Source organism: Tiliqua scincoides, chromosome 8, assembly GCF_035046505.1.
Source record: "Tiliqua scincoides isolate rTilSci1 chromosome 8, rTilSci1.hap2, whole genome shotgun sequence".
NCBI lineage: Eukaryota > Metazoa > Chordata > Lepidosauria > Squamata > Scincidae > Tiliqua > Tiliqua scincoides.
The window spans coordinates 36,105,415-36,130,983 of NC_089828.1; the positions used below are offsets into that span (position 1 = coordinate 36,105,415).

Below are 25,569 nucleotides of genomic sequence, written 5' to 3' on the forward strand. Positions count from 1 at the left end.
GGTAAAACACCACACAAAGAAAATCCTACCAAAGATCGCCTCACTGATGGCTTTTTATAGTGCTTTATCAATGCACTTTAGGGGAAAAGAGATGAATGGATGAATCAGAAAGCTGTGGAAAACTGTGAATGAACGGCACTCATTCAAAACATAAGAAAAATAAGTGCAGCAATAAAGAATTCCAATGCATTGGTTCCACTTTGGGAATGAGATCAGAACTTCAAAATCTAGGGAGACTTTTGGCTGAAGAGACTTTTGGCTGACTTTTGGCTTTCAGGAGCATCCCTACCTGGCCATGAATCCTACTTACTCCACCCCACCCTGAGCAACCAGGCAAATGGTTGCAACAAGCATGATATACAAAGTAAGTACAGGTGCAACCTATTTATCCACAGATTTTTTATCTGCGGATTTGCAAATGGGGGGGGGGGACGACTGAAAATCACACACACCTTTGCCTGCTTTGCCCTGTGCTGGTGTCTCGCTAAGTTTCCAGGTAGCCCAAAACACTGCCAAAAGGTTCCACCTTGCCCAGGCAGGGAAATAGCCCTGGAGTCATGGAAGAGGTTCCCCTTGAGAAGGAACAATAACACTCTTGGAGCCCCTGAGCCAGTTGAAGGGGGGTGGTGGAAAACCTCTGTAGCCAGAGCATGTGCAGCAAGGTGGAGCGCTCTCGCGCTCTCTCTCTCTCACACACACACAGGGGCAGGTGTCATAGCAACAGAGGGAATTGCTTTAAAAAACCCAGGGAGTGTTTGCCCAATCCCCCCCCCCCCCAGATGGTGCAGGCTCTCTGTGCTCCAGCCTATGGAAACAAAACAGCCCAGCAAGGCGACAATCCTCTCCACACTTTCCTGGGAGTAAGTCCCATTGACTGGAATGGGGCTTACTTCTGAGTAGAAACGCATAGGACTGGACTCTTCAAAGCTCAGCATCCCACCTGTGAAAGAAGCAGGACAGCTGGCCACAGGAGGGCTGAGAGCTGAGTACGGCATACGGCGGGGGGAAGGGGATTGATAACAGCTGCCTTAGTTTCCTTCCAGCCCCAAGTGTCAGGCTGCAGCGTATTTGCATACCTCTATGGAATTAAGCACAATGCGTTGTTTTTTGCGCAGAGTCACAGAACAGAACTAAAGTGGATAAATAGGCTCCACCTGTACTTATAGTTGCTGGCACCTGTGATTCACATAACTGATGCTTCCTCCCTTTTTCTATCCCCCTTTAGTCAATGGAGGAGCTGAAGATGTCCGGATCAATTGCATCCTATGACCAACTGGTGAGGCAGGTAGAGGCACTGAAGAAAGAAAACACGCACCTCCGCCGGGAACTGGAAGACAACTCCAATCACCTCTCCAAGTTAGAAAATGAGACCTCAGACATGAAGGTCAGGAACTGCAGTGGGCAGGGAGTGGGGAAGCACTTCAGCAGTTCTAAGGGATGGGACATCGTTCAATAGTTGAGCTCCTGCTGTGTTGTGAGAGGGCGACTTGGAAAGTGCCCCTGTTATGACTTGTTTTTGAATTGAGTCGTGGGGGCAGAGACTCTTGACTCGACTTGAGTTGTGCCCCACTAGATTTTCCCATCCCTGTATAGACCACATGGTGAAGTTCATCTGAACTCCAGGCCTCACAGTGCAGGCAGACAGAAGAAACTGTGAAAGTTCATCTGCATTGTAATTGATATCTTTCAGTATCTAACTGCTACACCTCTAGGTAGCAACATCTCTAGGTAGGGCTGGGTAAGACCCCCGTCTGTTACCCTGGGGAGCTGCTGCCTGTCAATGTAGTCAATACTGAGATAGATGGACCAAAGGCCTGACATGGTATAAAGCAGCTTCTTATGTTACATTTGATAAAATGGATGCCTCGTCCTGCACACCTCCCCCAGGAGGAAGAATTTTATTTTTATTTTTTACATGTTTATATTGCCCTTCTTCCAATAAATTCATGGTACATGTAGAAGGTACATGATTCCTTCATGGTACATGGTAGAAGGTACAAGCATGTGAGGGCCCAATCCTATCCAATTTTCCAGTGCTGGTGCTGCTGTGCCCATGGGGTATGCACTGCTTCCTGTGTTGGGAAGGCAAGTCACAGAGGCCTCCTCAAGGTATGGGAACATTTGTTCCCTTGCCTCGGGGCTGCACTGTGGCTGCACCAGTGCTGGAAAATTGGATAGGATTGGGCCCTGAGTTGGCTGCTAGGAGAGGAGATGGTTCTTAAGCTATCCCAGAGTGCTTCGGCCTCATATTCTCTCTCTTGAGGTCCAGAACATTTTTTTTCAGTCCAGTTGCAGATTGTGGCCACCTCTTAAGGCTAACAAGCATGATTGGAACCACTCTCTGAGTCCTCACTTTTGATATTTTTGTCTGCACTCAGGAAGTTCTGAAGCACTTGCAGGGCAAATTAGAACAAGAAGCCAAGGTTATGGTATCTTCGGGACAGATGGAGGTCCTGGACCAGTTGAAAGGTGAGCAAAAGCCCAGAGAAAGTTGGTGTGTATCCTGTGATTGGACACAAGCATAGAAAAAGCTCAGAAGCCTAGCTCTGGTGCTAAGGAAAGGGGAAAAAGTAAGTCTCGGAAGAGGCAGGCTAATTGAGGAGGGTAGTGCCTAGTGGTTAGCACTCATGCATCCCTTCCTGCTTTCTTCTTTTCCTTTACTAGATCAGCAGCTGAATGGGGAAAAAACCATAATAGTTTTTTTTGTCTTCCAGTGACCAGGTAGGGGAGGGCCATCTTTAGGAAAAAAACTCTCCCAGGAGAATGCTGAACCACCGGGTTGTTTTTTTAAAATTAAAAATCACAGCCACAGTAGCTTTTGCAGAGTGAAGAGACATAACAATCCAATGAACTACCCACTGAACATGGACCATATAGATAGGGTCAAAATGTAACTAATAAATGTCTAAATCCTTCTAATTGAGCAAAGAGGCACTTTTTCAAGTGGTCCTCCTCTTATATCTAGCAGAGGGAGAGTAACTGTCCCCCTTTACCCCAGCACACTGTCTTTTCTAGTGACTGTTTGCTGGTTTGCTTGTATATGCAATGCAAGGTGTGATATTAGAAACTTAGGAGGTGGAAGAGTAAGTCCAGAAGATGAAATTTCAGGGAAATTATAACATTTGTTCTTCTGAATAATTCAATTTCAATTACAACCCATTTTCCTCTTCTTCCTCTTCCTCCAGCCCTACAGATGGACATCACCAGCTTGTACAACCTGAAATTCCAGCCTCCAGCCCTTGTCCCTGAGCCCATGTGCCAGGGGCACAGCACTGAGAACAGCCCTGACCATCCATCCACTCTCCAGAGAAAGGACAGCATGGGTGATCTGAGTCGAGCCACTATCCGGCTCCTGGAGGAGCTTGACCGAGAGAGGTAAGGACCTGATAAACTGAAAGGGAGCATTGTTCTGGCTAGGAGGTGATAGGGCAAGGTAGGCATAAATTAGACATCCTATTCTTGTCTTCCCATTATCCCTTCTCCTTTCAACATAATGCTGTGTGCAAGAGTCCAACCCAGGGCCGGGTCAGACATGAGGCCAACTGAAGCAGTTGCCTCAGGTAGCAGATAGGTTGGGGTGCCCATTTCTGCTTGCCTACTTGCCTCGATTGCTCCTCCTCCTCCTTCTGCTCTGGACTGGAAAACGAAGAAGGAGACAGAGAGGAAGAGGATGTGTGGAGGGAAGGAGAGAGCTGATTTAGAACATTGGAGAGTGAGAGGAGCAGATACTGGCGCATCATCAGGTAAGAGGGGACAGCATTTGGCACACTGCCTCAGACCTCAGGAGGTCTTGGGCTGACCCTGGTCCAACTCTCTGTGCATACTCCATTTCCATTTTGCTCCACTATCTACCTATTATTCACTTTTGGAGCTCCCCCTCTCTCATTCTCTCCTCCTCTCTTCTCTGAGTATTGCTTTCTCCCCAGGTGTTTTCTGCTGAGTGAGATTGAGAAGGAGGAAAAGGAGAAACTGTGGTATTACACTCAGCTGCAAAGCCTCTCCAAACGGCTGGATGAGCTCCCTCACGTGGAGACGGTGAGCTGCCTATTTGGGTGTCAGGAGTCTGCTCCAGTATAGTGGAGAGGGAACACTTCTGGCCCCAAAGTCCAGAAGATCCTCGCCAGTGAGCCTATTTCCTTGACTGATCAGAGAGTGCAGATTCCAACTTGTTTCCTTGTATCTGCAGGGAGTGTCAAGATTTTGAAAGATCTTGCCAGATTTGCGGGAGCTGCTCAGAAGCAGTGTGAGAACAGCACAAGCAAAATCTGGAACCAGGAGTGTTGGCCCAGGGGATGGAGGGGGGGGGAGGGAGAGAGATGAAAGGAATCTAAATATGTAGTTAGAGACACAGAGACATGAGCCTCCCCTATGAGATGCTCTCTTGACAACTGCAAGTCCCAGAATTTCTTAGTTCCTGCAGTTATGCCCTGTGCACAGGCACATACCCAACCGAGTCAGGCAGCAGGAGGAAGGGGCAAGCACTTGAAGAACTGGGAACATGATCCAAAGGACAGTGGGAAGATTCCAATGCTATTGGTTAGGTTTACATACATACATGGCACCCTCATTATCCACATGGGTTTTGTTCCAGGACCCCCTGTGGATAAGGAAACCCCCAGATGTTGGGGGCCCTGTAATCCTCCAGTGGAGAGGGGAGCACAGCCCTCCCTGGGCCTCCAAAGGCCTTTGAAGGCTCTAAAATGTCACTTCTGGTTTTCATGGAAAAACCAGCCTCCCAGAGGCCTTAGAAAGTGTTCTAAGGGCCAGGGAGGCCACATGTGACCTCCCCAGCTCTGAGAACCTCGGAGGTGAGGGTAGCCCAGCTCCCTTTGCCTATGGAGGGTCCATGTGGGTCCAACCCACAGGTTTAGGGACCCACAGATACTGAAATCTGTTGATCCCGAATCTGCTGATACAGCGGGCCCACCTATACATAATACATACATGATAGCCCAATCCATTGTAATTCCCAACGTATCCCATGGGGGAGTTTTGGCAAGCTGAGTCCTCCTCAGGGGAAGGAAACATTTGTTCCTTTCCCATGGGGTAAGCCACTACGGCTGCCATGGGTCAACACGGACCTGCACTAGCAGTGCTTCTGCTGCTGAACCTGCGTCCGTCCCGAGCCTAAGCGGCCCTCCCCGCCTCATCTCCTCCCCATTCTGCACACCGTCTGGCCCATTCCACCCCCTCCACACCTCTCTCTCAATTCCTGGGCAGTCTCACCTGCAGCGGCAGGCATCCTTGGTCCATCTTTGCTCAGGCCTGTCTGCTCACCCCTTGCGACAGTGGCCAAGTCATGTGCCCTGGTGCTGCTGTGTTTGCAACAGCCACAAAGCACATTATGCTGGGAAAATGTGTGTTCCACCAGCAGACTGAGCCCATATGATTGGGCCCAAAGTTAGGCTTGTGGACCCCAGACTGCTTCAAAGAACTGACTTGAGAGGCCAGGGAGAGGGTGTTGATTTCTGACATTTGTCACTTGTGTGTAACACAGGCCATGTCTGCCTATAAATACAAATCAGGTCACTCAGTGTAGAAAGAGCGTAAACAAAGAGACTTAAATAAGTGAATGGGGCTCCAAGATCAATCCTCCAGTTTCTGAAACAGACATGAGGTTTGTCATAAGTTTGTAACCCAGCCCAGAGACATGATTTTGGGGGCACTACTGGCTCAGGAGCAAGGATGCAGCACAGTCTCAGGTCAGGGGATCTTTTGGAGATGAAGTCCACACTCAGGCTCATGTCTCTAATCCTGCCTCTTCCCTCACCCAACCCCTTCCATCCAGTTCTCTATGCAGATGGACCTGATCCGCCAGCAGCTGGAATTTGAAGCCCAGCACATCCGCACTCTCATGGAGGAGCGTTTTGGGACAACCGACGAAATGGTGCAAAGAGCGCAGGTGAGGCGGAATTAAATTCTATGGAACACTTGCCTGCTCAGCCTGTTCTGGGTGACGGTACAGGAGTGTCTCAGACAGCAGTTGACATCGAATGGTGCCTGCTCCTGCATCAGTCTGAGTCTTGCAATTCCTCCTCCCCCACTAATACTTGGCAGAGTTCTCACTGGCTCAGCACATGAGTCAGACTGCCTGCATCTGAATGGCAATTCATTAACAGCGGGCTCTGTTGCTGTCCATGCTGGGAAGGAAGGAGCTAGAGGGCCCTTGTTGAGTTGTGAAATTGGAATGGGATTTGGAATCAGAGCAATGTGCAAGGACCCATGGGGAAGCCCCATTTGCCTGTCCCTGGGGTGGGGGAATTGGCTACAAATGCAACATTGCCTTGCAGATTCGAGCATCGCGGCTGGAGCAAATTGACAAGGAGCTGATGGAAGCACAAGACAAGGTGCAGCAATCAGAGCCACAGGTAAGGAGGTTTGTAGCATAAGGAATAGGCAGGGAGCCAAACCATTAAAAATGTGGGTTCCATTTCAATTGTGGCTTTTTAAAGCCTCCAGTTCAGAAGTCGATTTTCAGAAGTTGTTTGGTCATCCTTTGAACTGGTATAGGCTGCAATCCTAAACACATTTTTCCTGGGAGTAAACCCCACTGAACACAATGGGCTTACTTCTGAGTAGACATGCATAGGCTTTCATGCAGAATGAAATCAAAATGCTATCGCTTGTCTCTAAAACTTCTCCAACCTGATGCTGGGGTTTGGGTTTGGGTTTTAGTTTGATTCCCTAGCACTCTAGTTTTCAAACTCTCCGGGAGTTTAAAAACTGCAGTAAGTCATTGCAGGGGAGGGGAGGGGAGGGAGGCAGCGGGGATGGGGGGAAGGCAGCAACGTGATCCCCAGGATCATGTCGCCAAGGGACTGGGATGCACTCACCAGTCTGCACTGCAGTGGCATCCTGAGGGTGCGGGGAGCCCTGAGTGAGTGTCTGCAGGGCTCCCCAGCCTTCCAAAAGTGAAAGTGGAGCAATTGTGCTCGGAGGTGGAGCGAGATTGCTTTCACTTTCACTTTCAGAAGGCTGGGGCACCCTGCAGACGCTCGCGCAGGGCTCCCTGCACCCCCAGGATGCTGCTACAGAGACTGGTTAGTGCATCCCAGTCCCTGCAGCCCCGTTATTGATGCGATCCTGGGGATCGCGTCACTGTCTCCTCCCTGCCTCCTCCCTAAGGGGGCAGAGGCCAGGGCCTTCAGGCTGGGGTGTCCTGATGCCCCAGTTTGAAAACCACTGCCCTAGAAGATGAACAGAGCCCTCCAATTCCTTCCTTTTGAAATTTCACTCTGCACTGCGATTGCCGACTCACTTCTGGTCAAACTCCCTCCGTTCACCCCTTAGCCTGCGCTGTGGGGAAAATAATGTGCATATACTTTTAAAAGTTGTTGTCATTAGACTTACAAAAAGATAATATATAGAAATCAGTGGAATTTGTCCTGCATCATGTTTGACTCCTGAATTTCAGTTCAGATAGGAAAATGTGTAAAAATTATTCTGGAACTGGAGCATCGGTAGTTTGCCATAGCTTTCTGTTAACTTGCATCTTCCCCTTCCCTGCTCCCTCCCCCCCAGTTTTGCTAATATTCATATTGATAAAACACTAGAAATAAGCAATCACAATATACTCATTTGCATATCAAGATCAAGATTCTTTTTGTGCTGTATTTCAGGGATGCATTCACATGCTCTTGGGTAGTACTGAACCACAATCCCAACTGAATCATACTTGTGATAGCTTTTTTGTAATGTTTTATCAATGCATCTGTGGAGGGGAAAAGACAGAAATGAACAGAACGAATAGCTGCATGTGTTTAAACGCACAAGTGAAGGATTCCAGTGAAGAATTTCTAATGCATTGGCAAAAATATTTGGAGCTCCAAATTTGGCGAGAACTTTGGATAAGAAGCATTTCAGAAGCATCCCTAGCTGAGAGGCAGGAAACTGAGCTGCATTTCGAACTCTGAGGCCCCATGTGCAAAGCTGAACATTGCTTGACTCACTCTCTTGTTTTGTCAGAACTTTATGTGAATTTTCACACACTGCATTGCCCCATGCACCCTGCTTGCAACATACTGGGGTCTGGATTGCATGCATATGTGTACCCTTCTAGTGGCATCTGTGACATTATGGCACCCTTACTAGGTGGATCTATACCAATGTTTTGGTAAACAGTGCACAGTGTGAGAGGTGAGCCCTTCCACTCCTTGCCATACTACAGACTGTGATTGGAAAATAGGAAACTAACTCCTACTGAGCTAGGCCATGGGTCCATCAAGCTCTATATTGTGACCAATAGCAATGCTCCAGAGTTTTGGACAGAGAAGACTGTTTCCCACTCCTACTGCCCTGAACTTGGGACCTTCTGTAGGCAGCTCAGGTGCTGTACCACTGAATGATGTACTTTTCTGATGCGTGTATGAAACTGACTTGTACAGAGCCAGCCCATTGGCCCGTTAGCTCAGTATTGCCTATTCCATCACATGGCTTATGGGCCGCACGTGGCCATTCCTCCCACTTGTTCCCTAAGGTGGAGAGAGGCAGTGAGGTGATGCTAACAATTCCTGGCATCCAGAAGGAGATGTGTGGTTGCTGAAACTAATGCCCTTGCCAGCCACAGCTTGTCCTACAGAGAGTCACTGAAGTCCTTATGCTACCTGTGCAGTCAGATCCTTGTGTGTCATTCTACAAGGTGTCACCTCTTGTTAGGCGAGAAATCTGACCCTGAATTCAAAGCAGGGCATGGAAAAAGATGCGCAGCTTTTAACTTCAAATTCACTCGCTCCTGCTGCAATTTCTATTACTTTATGGTAGGTAAATCGCTCCCTTTTTTGTCTGTTGAATGAGCACTGGCTTAGATCAATTGAAAAGACCAGTTCACAGATGGGAAGAAGGGAGTCTATAAAAGGCTAGCACTCTTGGTTAAGTGGGATTTCTGTGTTCAGAGGCTGTTCCACTGAATAACTGTTGCCAGGGAGCACCAGCAGGAGACAATGGTTGTCTTCATGCTCTGCATATGGACTTCTCATTGAGGTATCTGATTAGCCACTGTCCGTGATGTCACTAGGAGGTGCAGAATAGTGTCTGCAGTGATGTCACTAGGGGATGTCACAAGGGTGATACACTTGGGGGTGGTGTGACACCACTACTGGCCAAAACTGTGAAATCTTGGTATTTTTTATTAATACATCATGTTATATATCATTTGATGTGGAATTTCATGCAGAATGCAATGAAATAAACCCCATTTAGGTATCTGTACAGTATCAAAACTTATGGCCAAATAACCAGAAAAGAACACAACTGCCTTCTGTAGCTAAAAGTGAATTTTCTTAACTTATAACTGACCAATGAGACTGATTTTTCAGAAAGCCAATGAGGTGTATTATGACACAGTAGGGAACCAATAGGGTGTTAGTATGAGTCAGCTCTCATTTTCATACATCAGAGCTAAAACTAGAACTCTTATTCAGTTGTGTGAGAGTCACCAAGTTGGCCTCTAGTTCTTTGTTAGTTATTGATTTGTTGAATGTTAAAACAAAATGAATGGGGGGACACCAGCCCTAGTGATGCCACTGCATTTAGTTTGTGTATATCATATTATATTCTGTGTGGTCTGATACAGGAAGGAGTCCATCATGGGGGTGCAATGAGCTTCGCACCAGGTGATGCAAACCCTAGTGACACCTCTGGCCACTGTGGGAAGCAGAATTTTGGACTAGGTGAACCCTTGGTCTTATCCAGCATGGCTTTCCTTGATTTTCTTATTAAAAGTGGATTTGATAAATTCACGGAGGAGAAGTTCATCAATGACTATCAGCCATGGCAGTGAAATGGAACCATCCTGCATAGCGGTAGTCTACCTCAGCGGACTAGGCGCAAGAGACATACGGGGAGGGTTGTTGCCTTCATGCACTGCTTGTGAGCATTCCTGATGCCTCTCAGATTAAATACAGTGCTGTTATTTCGCTTTCAGAAATCTAATATTTCAGGACAAAGCTCGCACATGCACACACTCACATACACAGATACACATGCATACAAATTGCACTTTTCTATGTCCTCCCAATATTTTTTTTTCCTGCTGCTCACATTGCAGTGACTGCTTGCAGCCAGAAACCCTCCAGGAAGCAGCAGGAGGGTCTTCTAGCATTGTCCTCCTTGCTTGCATGTACAGAGGAGGAGAGTTTGGCTTTTGTGTGTGTCTTTCTCTCTCCAGTGCCCTGGAAAAGGAGCAGTTGCTATGGAGACAACAAGTAGGCCAACAAAAGGATGGACCAGCGTGGCGTCCGCGCCAGGGTTGGGCCACTTAGATTCAACAAAGCTGCCAGCATGGGCGGCTGTGTGTGAGAAAGCCAATATTTAGCTGGCGACACCTCGGTTCCTTGAAAATTACCAGAATGTGAGCCAACTGAGGCTTGGATAGCACCAGTTTAGTATATACTTCTGCCAAGCACCGGGAAATGAGGCCAGGCCATGGCTCCTCAGAGACTAGGCCCTGACAATAGCTCTTTCCTAGTTTACCAGACTTTACCAGACTTTTGAGAGCTGAAGCACACTATTTTGCTGAAGTAACATTGGAAGCATGCATCACTCCGTGCACTCCTTTGACTAGGGGAAATCCCTATTTTCTCACCCCTAGCCCTTGGAAATCACTGTAAATCAATCTTATTTAACCTCCTTCTTTTCCCTTGGAGGCTGGGGAGCAGCCATTGGTCATAGCCATTGGTCATCCATGCTTTGCATGCAGAAGGTTCCCAGCTCAATCCCTGGTATCTTCAGGTGGTGCTGGGAAAATGCTGGAGCAGTGGCATAGCTAGAGAGGGTTCCAAATGCTGCCCCAAATGGCTCTGAAGGCCAAGGGAGGGAACTGCTTTACAGTTCAGGCTCATGAAAAACTTAGCATACTGACCCCCCTTCTATTTAGCAGGGGGAGAGTAATTGGCCCACCTCACCCCCAGCAGTGTCTTTTCTAGTGGCTGTCTGCTGGTGTTGCATCTTTTTAGAATGTGAGCCCTTTTGGGACAGGGAGCCATTAGATTTATGATTTTCTCTGTGAACTTTTTGTTGAAAAGCGGTATATAAATACTGTTGTTGTTGTTCCTTCTAGCTATTCCACTATGTTGCAGATCCCCTACACAGAATGCTAGAAAACCACTGTCAGTCAGCATAGGTAATACTGAGCCAAGGGAACCAATGGTCTGGGCCAATGTGCGCATGCGGATTGATAAGCAATGCTGCCAGTAAAAGCAAAGTTGATGTATTTGTCTCAGGGATGATTGCATCAAGATTTGACTTGTGTTTTGTGATACATCATGCTGTGATACATCATGCAATTCACTACAAGAATCTAGAGCAGTCATACCTACAGTTACAGCAAAATATTTTTGTGTTGTTTTATCAGTGTGCATACATGTTTTTAAGAGAAAAAGTCACAAAGGAATGAAAAGCTGTAGTAAATTGTGCACTACAGCTCTTTGTAGAACATTGGGAAACAAACAGTTGCAGCCTCCCAGCCCAACATGGAAACTCTCAACTCTGTGCTCTCAGCTCTTCTGGGGATCATGTCACTGCCTTCCCTGCCCTTAAAGGGCCAGAGGCAGGGCTTCTCAGGCTGGTGAGTCACAACTCACCAGTTTGAGAACCACTGCTGTACACCATCTGTTTTTTGATAATTGACAGGGCACACTGTGCTGCCAGTGGGGGTGGGGGGCTCACATCCCCCAATGGCTCTACTAATATACAATCCTCCCCCAAACTCCTGTGGCACAACTGCAGACTATTCACAGCACATTAACATTCCAGGACACAGTGGTTGAAAATCGCTGGCCTGGAACCTGCACATCCTAGCCAATCGCAGGGGCCTGTTGGGTGCCAGCCAGCCAGTAACTCTCCACAAAGGCTCCTTTTCTCTATAATGGCTTTCACATCTTTTTTCCCTTGCTCTTGTAGGTCTGTGGAAAACTGTCTGCCATGGAAGGAGATGGGAACCTTGAACTCCCAACACATCCTGAAGAAGCAGGCAATCACTCAGGCAACAGCAAGGTTACAAGATTTGCTCACAAATGTAGCATTTCAACAGATTCACTTTTATTTTTAAGGGTGCAGATGGTTTGCCAGTCACTGTGCGTTGTGGATCCTTTTCATCACTTTTGTTTTCAAGGAGTCGTGTACAGCTTTAGAAAGATGATTTGCAAATGTGAAAGAAAAACAGTGACATAACTGACATAATGAAAATAAGAGTTGGGAGTGATCTAGTTTTGGAGACTAGGGAAGCTTGGGTTCAAATCTTCACTCAGCTCTGTGGCTGCAATTCTCACTTTCCTGAGAGCGACTGCACAATCCTAGGCATGTTTTACTCAAAAGCAAGTCCATTGTGCTCAATGGGGCATACTCATAGGAAAGTGCATATAGTAGGAAAGTGCAGCCTAAGCCTCATTGAACAGAACCAGACTTACTTCTTAATAAACATGCATAGAATTGCACTGAGTGTGACTCTCTATCTTAGCCGACCTCATAAGATTGTTGTGAGGCTAAAATGACAGGGAAAAATCACTGTGTACCACCCTGAGCTTTGTGGAAGAACAATAAAAGGGTGCAATAAATAAAATTAGTTGCAATCGGTTCTGTTAAGTATACATTCTTTTTAAGAATTTTTATACATTCTTTTATACAAAAGAATTTTTATACATTCTGTTAAGTATACATTCTGTTAAGTATACATTAAGTATACATAAGTGCATTTTTCTTTCTTTCAAGGGGTGTGGTCAAAGTTGGGATGGGCTTGTCCAAAATGGGCAGAGTCAAAGGCAGAGCCCTCCAGTTCCTGCAAGAGATGTTATTTTTGTTCTACATACACTGCTGAACTCTACCTGCCTTCTGTTTACATTATTCCCTTCCTGATTATACTTTAGGCTGTGCTGGTGAATTGAGAACAAATCCATTTGGGAGCAGGCAGGTTACAGCCTGATGCAACTATCTGCCAACAATTTCCCGCTCTGGAGGAAATCCCACAGTGGGATTCTATAAATGCGATTGTTGTTGAAATCTAATACTGAAGTCCTCCTTTAAAATTGTCAATAGGTTCTTGGAAACTGCAACTTAAAGCCAAACGACTTATAATGAAACCAATTTTACTGTTGGCAATCGATAATATGTAAACAAGAGTTTTGTTCCTACAGCAAATTTCTGGTCACAAAAACATACAAAATTTCTAAAGAAAGAACCAAACACGTCTCATATTAAACTCTGAAATAAACGTGTGCTTTCCGGGCTGCACAAAATCTGAACAGACATGGGGAGAATGTGCAAACTCCACAAAGATGCGGGAATTGATTTTTTTCCCTCAACAACTTTATAATGGAACAACTTTAAACAAAACAACTTTGAGTGAGGACCTGCTGAAACATTTTTCTTTATGACACCCTGTGTACTCTAGTAAGTGCAAGCAAGAGTATGTTAAGGGAGACAAGGGACAGTTGTGATATTCCAGACATATTAGTGGTTCAGGGGGGCTTGGTCCTTTGCCAGGGCCGGCCTATCCATGAGACCAACTGAAGCAGTTGCTTCAGGCAGCAGAATGGTGTGTGTGTGGGGGGGGGGGAACACACACATCTCTCCCTACTTGCCTCAGTTGCTCCTCATTCCACTCCCTGGATTGGAAAAGGAAGAGGGTTATATTACCGCTTTTGGTACTTTACCCCTCAGTTGTCATTACAACCAGCCCTGCCAGGTATGTTTGTCTTATAATCCCTCAGGAAGGCTTAGGCTCTGAGACTGAGCAAGAACGTCAGCTCACCCAAGACTGTGTGTGTGTTTGTGTGTGTGTGTGTGTGAGAGAGAGAGAGAGAGAGACATGGGCATATTAATCCCCCCACCCAGTACCTGATTGTGGCCTCCTAAGCAAATTTGAGACAGAGAACACTAGGAGTGCAATCAGTTGAGGGAAGCAGAATGTTTTGTCATGGCTGATAATTGCACATGCATGTACATGCTGCAAAATGTGTGCATGTGCATTCATTGCATATGACATCTGCCAGAGCTGTTTAACAGAACAGATGGGGAAGTCTCCTGGAACTGTGTCTAAATTTTACTTGGCTGCCACCTGGTGGCCTCATTGAATGCTACATTTCTGTTTGCTATCCTAACCTTGGTTTTTGTTCACAGGTGGAGGTGGTCTTTTGGCTCCTCTCCATGTTGGCCACGCGTGACAAAGAAGATATGTCCCGCACCCTTTTGGCCATGTCCAGCTCCCAGGAAAGCTGCTTGGCCATGCGGAAATCAGGCTGCCTGCCCCTGCTTATCCAGATCCTCCATGACACAGACCAGGAACTAGGTGCCCCCGACAGCCCGGGGACCCGTGAAGGGGCAGGGAAGGACTGCCGCATGCGTGCCAATGCTGCCCTGCACAATATTGTCTTCTCCCAACCTGATGAGGGGCAGGCCAAGAAGGAGATGCGAGTGCTACATGTCCTGGAACAAATTCGATCCTACTCGGAGACCTGCTGGGATTGGCTCAAAATGCACAGCACTGAAGGGTCCAAGACACCAGAGGGTGGCGCAGGTACAGCTGTCACCTTGCTTGTGAATGTCTTTTTCTGCTTGGGTAGAGGAATGGGTGAAGCAGGGACTCCAGTATCATAGAGCGGGGTTGGGGGGGGGGATGTTGCTCTGATCTCAGCTGCAGCACAGCGCCACCACAGCAGCTGACCAGAGGGTGGTACTGCAGCTTTCCACATCGTGCCAATCAGGTGACATGAGGCAGCAATAGTGTCCCAGCTGACCTTATTGAGCCTGGCTCCTCAGTCTGAGAAACTCATCATCTTTCCTCTGGGGAGAGCCCACAGCTCAGTGGCAGAATATAGATTTTGCGTGCAGAATATAGATTTTTGCATCCCCGAGGTTTAATCCTGGACATCTCCAGTTTAAAAGAGCAGGCTGCAAATGATGAAGCAGACCTCTGCTTGAGACCCTGCAAAGTTGCTGCCCGACAGAATCAGGGCTAGCATGCCAAATGCTGCCCCCCTTAGCAGATTATGTACCACCCTCTGCCTCTCCTCTCCAATGCTCTAGCTCAGCACTCCCCTCTGCATGCCCTCTTCCTCCCTGTCCCCCTCTTGCTTTTTCAATCCAGGAAGTGAAATGAGGAGGAGGAACAGTGGAGGCATGCAAGAGGGGAGAGATGGGAGTCCCTCACCAAACTGCTGCCTGAGGCGACCGCTTCAGTTGGCCTCATGGGTGGGTTGGCCCTTGTCAGAGTAGTGGGATCAGTGAGCCAATAATCTGACTCAGCTCCCTGTGTCCATCAGGATCATCCATGAATCAGCCACAGAGTAGGTTCGAGGTCCCAGGTTCAGTCTCCAGTTGAAGGATCTCAGCTAGTATGACTGGGAAAACTCAGAGAGCTGCTCCTAGTCAGATTAGATAATGCTGGACCACTGGTCTGACTCAGCAGAAAGCAATTTGTTATGGAGCAGATGGATAGGCTAATTACCTGCTCAGTTCCTTGCTGAACCCTTACAATAACCTTTTTCCTGGCATGCTGCTGCCACCTATCCCACTCTACCCCCCACCTACAGCTCCTGTCCCCATTGAGCCACAGATCTGCCAAGCCACCTGTGCCATCATGAAGCTCTCATTTGATGAAGAATATCGCCGGGCCATGAATGAGCTGGGTAAGCTACATTTGGAGGTGGGGGCCACTGAAGTCACTTTAGCTCATTGGTAAAGTAGAAGGAGCCCTGCTGCCTCCATTTGAAAGCATCTCATGTAATGACTGTCAGTCACAATACAGAACTGGATTAAGAATGCTGTTTTCAAAATCAGGCACACCTCCAGATTATAGTACCTGGGCATAACGGAATGACATAAAAATGCAAACAAACAAAGAAAATGGTTTTCATGATGTATTCTGCTCACTTCACGACCTTTACTGACCTTTAGCCTCATGTCCCCCAGACTTCTACTGTGTACTTTTTTATTACTGAATGTTTTGATTGTGAGCTGCCATGGGAGGACGGTGTATGCATTTATAAAACAAATGTATAAACGAGCATGGAACAAAACAGCATTTGTGTTCCTTCCTGAAACGATGGCATACAAAGTTCCTCCTCCCCTCCATCTTATCCTCACAACAGTCCTGTGAGGTAGGGTACGCAGATGCCTCTGGATCTCATTCCCCATCCCAGCTCTAACTACTAAGCTGGTTTGCACAAAATCATCTGCAGGAATTGCCTCTGACAATCGGAGTCCTCTGTCCATTTTCATCTGCAGAACATTGAATTCCATTTGAACCGGATTCTATCATCAGAAAAGTCTCTGTTCCATTTATTCCTATGCCATCTTGGCCTAGTTTCACTTATGGATGAATAGATCTCACTTCTTCTGTTCCCAATGAACTTCCTTTGCTTTCTGTTCTGTTTCCTTCCACTAAATATATCTTTCTACCCCCTCATATTTATATAATTCATGTAAAATATGTCTTTTAGTAAGTCTTTTAAATAATTCCAGTGGATTATTTCAAGATTTTTCATGTATTTCCTACCCAAACAGCTAGAGAGATGAGATATTGAAAATTCTGTACATTCTGAACACGTGTTCTGATGGAAATGTACCAAATGCATGGAACCTATAGACATCTCTGTGTCTAATAAAATTCAATCCATTGGGGATGAAAGGAGTCCAGAACCATGTGTTCCACCATGAATTTTGTCAAAGAATGTCCCTATTTTCATCCTTGGTCCCACAGAAAAGAACAATTTAATTTCAGCTAACCCTGTAGCTGTGTCTTCTCTCTTTAATTACTGGCTCTCTTTCTCTGCCCTTTCTCACTTTTTAGGTGGACTGCAGGCCATTGCAGAGCTGCTGCAGGTGGACTATGAGATGCACCGGATGACCAGCGACCCCCTCAACTTGGCGCTAAGGCGCTACACTGGCATGGCATTGACCAATCTCACCTTTGGGGACGTGGTCAACAAGGTGATCAAAGAGCATCAGGGATAGGAAACTGGAACCTGGGAGGAAGCAGAGGAGAAATCATAGTTATAAATGAATTGTGTGTCGGGGGGGGGGGGGAGAGTAGATTCTTATACAGATTCACCCAACATTGCAGTGAAATTTATTTTATTTATTTAATGCATTTATATCTTGCCTACAAGCAGTTCTGAGTGCAGGTACCAGTGGCTTTTCAAATATTGCACTCATGCCCCTGTCCTTTCTTGTCCACTACTACCCAGGCAACTTTGTGCTCCCGCCGGAGATGTATGCAAGCTATTGTGGCACAGTTGGCATCCAACAGTGAGGAGTTACACCAGGTAAGCATAAACAAAAATGCTGGAAGGAAAAGGAAGATGCCCTCTTGATGCCCTCCCAGTTGCATGGGCTTGCTTGGAACAGTTTCATGTGGAAAAGCCCCCCACACATCACACTGACTTTTGTTTAAGAACTTGTATGTAGAGAAAACTGCAGCCATTGCTACACATAGGTAGAAAACAAGACAGGAAAAGGAAAAAGTCTACTAAAAATAGAAGAGAGCAACCCACAAGCCTTTAATCAAGGAACAAGTTCCACCTACTGGTAGAGGCCAACATCAACACTTCTTGCTGTCTATATACTCGGGGGGGGGGGCTCAGCTCACATGCTGCCACCCTTCCAACAATCCGTTATCTTCACTCTGAACTATAAACAGGCAGGGTATCACATCAGGGGTCACGGGATGGTGGTACATGTTTGCACCAGGGCCAGAGGAATGCAGCTTGGGCCCTGCTGCCAATAAATAGGTCCCACTGGTCACCATTTGTGCAGTGATTGGGCCCTGCTGCCCAGGTAGATCTCAGGCAAGGAAATACGGTGTATAGCCCAGATGCTTCCTGCTTCCTGTAATCTGCTTGCTTTCCCATCTGTCTTCCTCCAAGGTGGTTTCCAGTATCCTGCGGAATCTCTCCTGGCGAGCCGACATCAACAGCAAGAAGGTCTTGAGGGAGGTTGGCAGTGTGGCAGCGCTGATGCAGTGCGCCTTACGGGCTGCCAAGGTGAGTGGGGAACAGCTTCTCCCCCTAATTATTTATCTTATATTTGTGTGTCACTGTTCTTCCATAGGTCCCATACATGGGGATTCCAAGCGGTTCCTCAATCCAGTTGCTGACCATACCAAGACTTGCTTATCTTCAGCCTGAATCACATGCCCTCAGATCATGATCTGGGTCCTGTAGTTATCCTTTAATACATTCTTCCACCCATCCCTCTATATTAGTATTTCCCAAACTGTGGGTTGGGACCCACCAGTGGGTCAGAAACTGATTGTTGGTGGGTCATGAAATTAACAGGTTGATAGCTGACAAGGAAAATGTATTAAGCCCTATGGAAAGGGGAGCTGAGCTGCTTGTGCATGTTTTCTCACGAGTAGGCAGGTGTGCCTCAGTCCACATTGAGGGGTAGGCCTACAGGAATGCAGTGCCACCAAAATGGTCCCAATCCGATGAAAGCAACCCCAAAAAACACCTGAGAAAGAAGTTCCCCCCTAGGAAAATGTATTGAGTCCTATGGAAAGTGAAACTGAACCACACATGCATGTTAATTCGTGAGTAGGTAAATGTGCCTTGGCCCTTATCAAGTGAATGCAAAGCCACCAGAATGGACCCCGTCCCTCTACCTTTGATTGTAGATGGTCTTTTAAATGTTTCCAAAACATTTGCTGTCCATGGCAGGAATCGACCTTGAAGAGTGTCCTGAGTGCCTTGTGGAACCTGTCGGCCCACAGCACTGAGAACAAGGCTGCCATCTGTGGGGTGGACTGTGCCCTGGGCTTCCTGGTCAGCACGCTCACCTACAAGTGCCAGAGCAACTCACTCGCCATCATCGAGAGTGGAGGAGGAATCCTACGGAATGTCTCCAGCCTCATCGCCACCAGAGAAGATTACCGGTCAGCATCTCATGGCATTGTCTCTCTCCCCTTGCATTCAAAGTCCAGTCCTTGGGGGGGGGGGGCTAAGTGTCCCTGCCCTGACACTGAGCTTTATTACCAAGCTCTACCATTACAGAACTAGGGGCAGAAGCAGGCCACTATCCTAATAAGGTCACTGAAAATGCAGCAAGCTGTACCTGGTCCAATGTCAAATTTAATTTTAGGAAAAAGAACCTCATCAAACCAGAATTTAGGAGTAGAGCGCAGAGCAGAGCAGAGCCAACTCATGAAGCAATAGATCAACAGAAAGGGCAAAATCATCTCACCCCTATTTCCATAATTCTGCAATCTGTATAACTTAATAAATGGCCCACTATTTCTATTTGCCTACCTTGGTCTAGTCCTCCTCACCCACTCTACCTGCCATATTGTTCCTCAGCCCATTCCACTTTTGCCCATTCTCTCCTCAATGCAATGAGCTCCCTCTCTTCTATCTGCCCTTCCAAACCAATGCCCTTTCCCCAGTGGCACTGGGTTGGAACACAGCTTCTTCTTCCCAGATCTTCATCCCTCTGTTAAAACAGCTGAAGCTGCCTTATCTAAATCAGTATTGTCTACACTGACTGGGGGCAGCTCTAAGAGGGGGTCTTTCTCAGCCCTACCCGGAGATGTCAGGGATTGAACTTCAGACCTTCTTCAAGCAATGCAGTTCTTCACCCCCAAGCTACAGCCTCACCCACACTTTGTTAGTTTTAGTTACAGATCTGGGTATCCAAACGTATAGTTGGAGGGGAGGAGCAAGAATGCTCCTGTGAGACCCACCCAAAGGGCCGATATGCACCAAAGCCCCACTCACTACAAATACAGTGTTTGTCTGCAACAGTGTACTCATAGCGGTGGGTGGGGCTTTGGTGCTCATTGATACAAGGGGCGGGACCTACTGGTGCACTCTCACTGCCTCCCCACCAACACTTCAACTACACAGATTTATTAACCTATGAGGAAGGTGTTTATTTCACACAGAACTGAAACTTTGCTCTCTTTTTCAGGCAAGTCCTTCGGGATCACAACTGCCTCCAGACCTTGCTGCAGCACCTCAAGTCCCACAGCCTGACCATCGTCAGCAACGCCTGTGGGACTCTATGGAACCTTTCTGCCCGAAGCTCCAAAGACCAGGAGCTGCTGTGGGACCTGGGGGCAGTCAGCATGCTCCGCAACCTCGTCCACTCCAAGCACAAGATGATTGCCATGGGCAGTGCCGCCGCCCTCAGGAACCTCCTGGCCAACCGGCCCCTGAAATATAAAGACACCATGGTGATCTCGCCAGGATCTTGCATGCCCTCACTGTATATGAGGAAGCAGAAGGCTCTGGAGGCTGAGCTTGATGCTAAGCATTTGGCAGAGACTTTTGACACCATGGAGAAGCAGACCCTGAAAAGCCAAAGTGCCAAGAAGCCCATGAGACACATGGACAGCTTGGTTAAGGACTACGCTTCTGACTCTGGTTGCTTTGATGATGACGAGGTCCCCAATGTCTCCAGTGGTGGTGCAGAGACGGGAAATGCTTCTGTCCTCTCCATGTTCCTCAATTCCTCCTTCCTCCAAGGCCAGGCTTTACCTAGGGCCATGGCCCAAAGGAGATGTCCAGAACCAGAGAAGGATGAGAGCAACAAGCCACCAGAAGCCAAGAAAGTCCCTCCATCACTCCTACCGCCAGACAATGATGTCTCTGTGGCAGCAGAGAAGTTGGCCAACAAGATCTCCACCACCGTTGCCAAGATCGACAAGCTGGTTGAAGACATCACCACACTCCATACCTCCTCTGATGACAGCTTCAGCCTCAGCTCCGAGGACCACTGCCTGGACTGGCAGTATGGCTCCGATGAAGTCCACGAGGCCCGAGCGCAGTCTTGCTCTCCATGCAGGCTGTCGGACGCTAGTGGATTTGTCAGGCGGGAAGGTCTCAGCCGGGCTCACACCCTCCTGAGACTGAAGACGGCCTACACCAGCTTGTCCAATGACAGCCTCAATAGTGGGAGCACCAGCGATGGCTACTGTACAAAGGAGCACATGAAACCATGCACCCGGACAACTTTCCTGGATTTCAAGGATGAGCTGCACCGCTATCAGAAGCGACCCAGTCGCCTCGACCTGAAGAACATTTTGGTCAACCGCCCTGAGAAGATGGAACTGCTGGGGAAAAAGCCCAGTGAGGTCCTGGAGAAACCAGAGCCTCTTGAGAAGGACAAGATCGCTTTTCCCAGCTGTGATGCTGCTGAGAAGGAATCAGAATCTAAGAAAGATCCAAGAAACAAGCTGGCTCCAGACCCCAAAGTCCACACAATCAAACTCTCCCCTTCCTACCAGCACATTCCCTTCATGGAGAACATAGACAATACCAATCCACCAGCCGGGACTAGGAAACTGTCAGAAACCAGTTCTTTCTACCCAAATCTGCCAGGAGAGAAGCAAGACTGGTTGCCCCCTGGGCTTGGAAAGACAGCAGAAAATCTGAACAAGATCCCAGAGAAGCTGCCAGTCCTAGCACTGGGACCAGCACCGCTGGAGCAGGAGCAGCTGCAGAAATATTCAGTGGAGGATACACCAATTTGCTTCTCCCGATGCAGCTCTCTCTCATCCCTTTCCTCAGCTGACAATGTACTAGATGGGCAGAGTCATAGTGAGAACGAGATGGACAGCGACTCCTCACTGGAGATCCTCGAGGTGGAGGAGATCACCGAGGTCGAAGATGCCTCTAAGGAAGAGGAAGAGAAGACAGAGATGGAGGTGCAGCCCAGCCCTCCTGCCTCACAGCCCATTGCGATCCCCTTTCCCAAGAAGGAGAAAACATTCCTGAGGGGAATCTCGCCATCCCGGCATGGTGACTTGACACCATCCAGCTCCTCCGAGAACTATATCCAGGAGACGCCCTTAGTGATGAGTCGCTGCAGTTCCGTCAGTTCATTGGGCAGCTTTGAGAGCCCATCCATTGCCAGCTCTATCCAGAGTGAACCCTGTAGTGAGATGATCAGTGGTACTATCAGTCCCAGTGAGTTGCCAGACAGCCCTGGGCAAACCATGCCTCCTAGCCGAAGCAAGACACCTCTGTTTGAATTGAGTGGCCAGGCAGAGAAAGAGACCAGTCAGTTCAACATCCAGTGGGAAAACAATGTCAAGAAATTTATGGAGATCACTGACTTCAAGGAGCATTTCCAGATGCCCCAGGACCTTGACTCCATGGTCTATTTTACTGTGGAGAAACCCAATGAGAACTTCTCTTGTGCCTCCAGCTTGAGCGCATTGCCCCTTCATGAGCACTATATCCAGAAGGATGTTGAACTGAAGCTCATTACGCCTTTTCCTGAAAGGAACAGCTTGAGTTTTGTAACGCATGAGGAGAAGAAGGCAATTGAGAGTCAGAGGAAGCCAGAGCGCCTTGAGCTGACATCCGATGAAGACATTGAGATCTTGAAGGAATGCATCAATTCAGCCATGCCATCCCGTTTCCGGAAGGTCCGGACATCCCTGGTCACTGGCTTCCCAGGCCAGGTTTTAAACCCCCAATCCAAGAAGCCAGTGCATGTGCCAGTCTACATGCTCGTCCCTGCCAATCCCCACTTGGGCATCCCTAAACATCGCCAAGCTCCTGCCACCAGAATCAATGAGAACCGCATGGGAGATGAGGATTCTTTCACAGATTCAGCAGAAGGAACACCAGTCAATTTCTCGAGTGCTGCTTCTCTGAGTGACGAGACCCTCCAGTATCCCATGAAAGAGGAAGTGGACTCCAGGTGTTGCCCTGGGAAACGCAGAGAAGTGACAGGGCCACGGGGAGCAGGGCATAGGATGGAGGGGATGCCACATGAAAAAGGTGGCTTGTGTGCTGGAAGAATAACCTCCAGCCACTCAACTCCAACAAAGATGGTTTCCTCCTACAAGCACAAAACTGGGTCCAATCACACTAGTCCTCTTCGTGCAGGCAGGGCCCAATCCGCTGACTCTAAGAGAGGCCACATTCCTCTCAAGAACTTGGAGCTCACCCTCGTGAGGCAAGGCAGCATGGGGGCCCGTTCTGAGAGCAGCCATTCCAAGAAGGAGGCTTCTCGAGAGAACAGTGGCCATGGCAATGATATGGTCTTCCAGTCCCTGTGCCACACCACACCTACTGAGGAGGCTGTCTATTGCTTTTATGAGAATGACTCAGACGACCTCACAGAGCTAGGCATGAAAAATTCCCCAAAGCGAAAGGCTAATGCGGCCAACAGAGGTCAAAAGAAAGAAAGCTGGGCCAAGAAGGAGCCTGATCTCAGTTCCAGACAGTTGCCTCAGGCAAAAACCAAGATGGCGGCCAAGCTCCGCAGCAACCTTATAGTGGACGAGACTCCACCATGTTATTCTCTCAGCTCCTCCATGAGTTCCCTGAGTGACCTGGAATTCTATGAGCAGCACGAAGAGAGAACACAACTCTTTAGCAGGGCTAACCGCCAGTTGACCTTGAGTCGTAGGCAGGAGGTGAAGGCAGCCATGTCCAAAGGGAGGGATAGCTCTGCCAGTTCCCTCAGCTACAACTCAGATGATGACCTCCTGCAGAAGTGCATTGGCACGGCCATTCCCAAGAGGAGGCGGCCCTCAGCAAAGAAGAGAAATGCAGAGAAGGAGAAGAAAGGCCCCGGTGTCAAGGAGTGGAAGCCAGAGGTTGTAGAGGATGAAGCAGGCTCTGAAAGGGGGTCAGACCTTGACAGCATTGAGTGGAAAGCCATCCAGGAAGGGGCTAACTCTATTGTGACTTGGCTGCACCAGGCTGCCTCCTCCTTTGCAAAAGACCCTTCTTCAGAGTCAGATTCTATTCTCTCCTTCATGTCTGGCCTCTCGGCGGGCTCTACTTTGCAGCTGTCTCTGGATAAGAAGGACAAGAAGCGGGGCAAGAAGGTCACTGATGGTCATACAGAGAAGAAAGAGCACCCCAAGGCCTTCCAGGACAGCAAGAAGCTGATGGAAGCCAGAGCTGCCATCAACAGGAAGGTAGAGAAACACCTAGGCCCCCAGAAACCGGTGACAAACTTGCCAGTGGTCTTCCGAGGGAGAACAGTGATCTACATGCCCAATGGGGCAAAAGATTCACAGAGCCCCAGGTCTACACCAAGGAAAACAGGGCCTGTGACAAAGCAGGAAGCCCCTGTGAAGAATCTCAGCCTGAACCAGCAGAGATCACGGAGTCTCCACAGGCCAGGAAAGATCTCAGAAATGGTCGACCTCACCTTGCCCAAGAGGAGTGCCACCCCACCTGCCCGGATTACCAAAGCTCCTTCCTCTGGGTCATCCAGAACCTCCACACCCTCCCAGACTAGCCAGAAGAAGCTGACATCTCCTTCACAGCTCAACAAACAGATCCCATCCCGCGAGGGTAGGAAGGGAAGCTCCATGCCTAGTCCCAACCCCAAACCAGTGCAAAAGTCACCTGTTTCCAAGCAACACAAAACCCAAAAATCACCAGTTCGCATCCCTTTCATGCAGAAACCCAACAAGAAGGCCTTGCCAGTGAGGAGCACAATGCCTGTGTTGGAGGAGCACGTGGGAAGAGGAGGCAGTAGTGATCCAAAGCCAAAGTTAAATGGGAAAGGTGTTCTTCAGACCAGCCACCTCAACTTGGTACGCATGTCTTCAGCAAGATCCATTGGCAGCGAGTCAGACCGCTCAGGCTTCCTGAGGCAGCTGACCTTCATCAAGGAGTCATCCAGCTTCATCATGAGGCATCGTGCTGACCTTTCATCGTCACAGCCCATGACCTCGCTGTCACAGGGTGCCTCTCCCCGGAGGAGTAGGCTCGGCCTGCCAACAGTTTTCCTCTGCTCATCCCGGTGTGATGACCTCAAGGTGAACCAGCCAGCAGGACAAAGCCAAAGGCCTGTGATCTCCCGGACGCCTCTGCCTAGCCAGAGAGTCCCAACAGCCTCAAGGCCTCCAAGACGGACCAGCTCAGAAAGTCCCTCCAGGCTTCCTGTGAAGAACAACAATGTCCCACCAGAGCCCTTCAAACGTTATTCATCATCTCCACAGATCAATGTCATCAAAAGGGCCGCCAGTCCCATACCAACCCCTTCCTCATGCCCTGAGTCATTAGGTGGGAAAAAGAAGGAGGAGGTCCCCAAACTACCTGTGGTTCTTCCAGCAGAGACTCAGAAGAAACAAGTGGAAGAGCAGCAGCCAGCAATGATGAAAGGTACTTGGAAAAGGATCCGAGATGAAGACATCCCCCACATCCTAAAAAGCACTCTCCCTTCCACAGCACTGCCACTGGTCAGCACCTTGGAGGAAGAAAAGATCCAGAAGGGTCTCCAAAGGAAGACCAGTGATGCTGTGGTGCAGACAGAAGACTTCTCGATGACCAAAACCAACTCCAGCACCTCCCCAACCCTGGAGATGCAGGAGATGCTCAAGGTGGCATTAGACAGCTGCGAGGCGGAGGGCTTCAGCGCCAGCAAGGCTGCAGGGGCGCCCATCTCATTTGGTCATGAAGGGCCTGTTGGCTCTCTCGGAAACTTCCCTCCCAGTCGACACAGTTCTCCAAGCCGGGCTGCCAGGGTGACCCCTTTCAACTACGTTCCCAGCCCCATGGTGATGTCAACAGTCAATGACAAACAGCTGGAGAAGATGCAGGCTTGAAAACCCAATGGGATCGTTAGAGGTGTGGCAGACTATACTGGGACAATCATAGCTACTGC

At 48.4% G+C, this 25,569-nt stretch overlaps 1 protein-coding gene across 1 annotated transcript; it reads left to right on the forward strand.

Moving 5' to 3' along the window:
• The first annotated feature begins 1,243 nt into the window (after window positions 1-1,243).
• Window positions 1,244-25,510, forward strand: APC2 (APC regulator of WNT signaling pathway 2). Its single transcript, XM_066635172.1, has 15 exons — window positions 1,244-1,384; window positions 2,379-2,469; window positions 3,186-3,375; window positions 3,927-4,035; window positions 5,789-5,902; window positions 6,291-6,368; window positions 11,899-11,991; window positions 14,113-14,509; window positions 15,525-15,620; window positions 16,784-16,923; window positions 17,181-17,258; window positions 17,859-17,975; window positions 18,651-18,865; window positions 19,897-24,988; window positions 25,031-25,510. Exons 1-15 carry the CDS (start codon window positions 1,244-1,246, stop codon window positions 25,508-25,510), a joined length of 7,431 nt encoding a protein of 2,476 aa, XP_066491269.1.
• Window positions 25,511-25,569: the final 59 nt, after the last annotated feature.

Excerpts from the sequence above, each read along its gene's own strand:
- APC2 (XM_066635172.1), top strand. The coding sequence starts at position 1,244 with ATGTCCGGATCAATTGCATCCTATGACCAACTGGTGAGGCAGGTAGAG. Across the intron at positions 2,470-3,185 it reads GGTCCTGGACCAGTTGAAAG|CCCTACAGATGGACATCACC; the intron begins GTGAGCAAAAGC and ends CTCTTCCTCCAG. Across the intron at positions 11,992-14,112 it reads ATCACTCAGGCAACAGCAAG|GTGGAGGTGGTCTTTTGGCT; the intron begins GTTACAAGATTT and ends TTTTGTTCACAG.